The 1,958-nt window shown below is 37.5% G+C and overlaps 1 protein-coding gene across 1 annotated transcript; it reads left to right on the top strand.

Moving 5' to 3' along the window:
- Positions 1–445: 445 nt before the first annotated feature.
- On the top strand, positions 446–1,389 carry LOC142178330 (uncharacterized). The gene is made up of 3 exons (XM_075247660.1): positions 446–642; positions 736–910; positions 991–1,389. The coding sequence occupies exons 1-3, from the start codon at positions 446–448 to the stop codon at positions 1,387–1,389; spliced, it is 771 nt and encodes a 256-aa protein (XP_075103761.1).
- Positions 1,390–1,958: the final 569 nt, after the last annotated feature.

The raw sequence follows: 1,958 nt of genomic DNA, 5'->3' as shown, positions 1-1,958 counted from the left end.
AGACTTGGAAAACTGACTCATGATCTTCAATATAGAAATAATTATTATTAATGTCATCAAATATTCATGGTATTGTAGCTGTTTGATTCTTGGGATATAAGGTATTAAAGTGTACACAATAGAAGTATAAGGGGTCTTTGAATTAGTTACAATATCAGTTAAGTAGTTAGTTCGTTTATTTGACAGCTGGCTATGTGCTGTCAATTAGTTAGTGCACATTAGCACTATAAGACATTGGATTGAACGACCTCTCTCTTAGACAATACAGATTGAACTTTTCTTCCTCTTCATTTCTCTGTTTCTCTCGTTATCTAGAATCTAACATGGTATCAGAGCGGTCATCGCAAGGACTGTAATTCCGATCGATTTCCAGCAATATTCAAGGTTTTCTGGCAAAGTTCAGAGCTAAGGGATTCTACGATTTTGAGCTCAATTTCTAACATCCATGGCGGATAACGAAGTCAGTTCACTAGATCATAATCATCCACTATTTTTGCAAGCTTTAGATGCTCCAGGACTCGTCTTAATTCTGCTCAAGCTCACAGGTCCAGAAAACTACGCACTGTGGTGCAGGGCGATGAAATTGGCACTCCGGGGAAAGAGCAAGCTTGGATTTGTGGATGGATCTTGTGTGAAAGGCATGTACAAAGGCGAATTAACAGAGCAATAGGAGAAATGCAATACAATTGTTCTCTCATGGATTGGTAGTACTGTTTCTAATGAATTGATGCCTAGCATCGTGTATGCATCAAATGCAAAGAAGGTGTGGGCTGATTTTCAGGAGAGATTTGATAGATCAAATCTAACAAGAATTTATCATATTTGGACTGCTATTGCGACTTTGAGACAGGGAACTGACTCGGTTACTAGTTACTATTCTAAGATGAAGGATCTATGGGATGAATTAGATGTAATAGCACCTCTAGCCTCATGTGATTGTGAAGAACCAGACCTTCTGTAGAGCTTTTGAAGAACATACGTCTATTGCAGTTTCTCATGGGATTGAATGAAAGTTATGGTAATATTCGAAGTAATGTTTTAGCTAAAAGACTTGTAATCACTGTGAATGAAGCCTACGCAATAGTCACACAAGAAGAAAGCCAAAGAACCCTAGGGGTCACAAACACACTAAAGGATCCATTCACAATGATAGCAGAAAAAATTCATGAATTCAGACCTAGGAGGCCAGGATTAGTTTGTGATTATTGTGGTTATAAAGGACACCTCAAGAAAAATTATTACAAGATAGTGGGGTATCCACCAGATTTCAAAAGCAAGAAGAAGGGTCAAAACTTAGGAGGCAGGACCTATGTGAATAATTCAACCACCAGTGAGGAAAAGCAGGCACCTATGCTGCCCACACAAGGAAATTTCTTTACTGAAGACTAATACAAACAATTGGTGAATTTGTTGCACAAAACCACCACAAATGATTGTTCCACAAACATTGCACGTATTATCACTTTAATGACAAATATAGCTGCTAGTGATCATGTTTGGATAGTGGACTCAGGTGCAACTCACCATGTAACACATTGCAAGAGTGTTTTAGATTATCTTAAAAGGGCAGATCATAAAACAGATGGAGTACAGTTACCAACAGGCAATAAGGCAGACATAACACATACATGAGATGCAGTAGTCTTAGGGGATAAAACTATTGAAGGAGTCATATATGTGCCAGACTTTAAATTTAATCTATTATCAGTATCAAAACTCACTAGACAGTTGTGTTGCTCAGTTGGCTTTTACCACGAATTTTATATATTTCAGGGGCTTTACAATGGCAAGGTGATGGGGATTGGTAGAGAAAATAATGGATTGTACCTGATAAAAGAGAATTTGCCAATAATAGCAGCAAGTTTTCTGAAGGAAAATGGAGAAACAAGATTATGGCATTTGTGCAACATCAGCAAAGTCTATGCAACATATTTCAGAGTTGAAGAATAAGATACATA

This window comes from Nicotiana tabacum, chromosome 24 (assembly GCF_000715075.1).
Source record: "Nicotiana tabacum cultivar K326 chromosome 24, ASM71507v2, whole genome shotgun sequence".
Classification (NCBI taxonomy): domain Eukaryota; kingdom Viridiplantae; phylum Streptophyta; class Magnoliopsida; order Solanales; family Solanaceae; genus Nicotiana; species Nicotiana tabacum.
This window is presented reverse-complemented; position numbering and strand designations above follow the sequence as displayed.

Coding starts and splice junctions, on each gene's coding strand:
- LOC142178330 (XM_075247660.1), top strand. CDS start 446: ATGGCGGATAACGAAGTCAGTTCACTAGATCATAATCATCCACTATTT. Junction 643..735: donor GGATCTTGTGTGAAAGGCAT/GTACAAAGGCGA, acceptor ATTGATGCCTAG/CATCGTGTATGCATCAAATG. Junction 911..990: donor ATCTATGGGATGAATTAGAT/GTAATAGCACCT, acceptor CGTCTATTGCAG/TTTCTCATGGGATTGAATGA.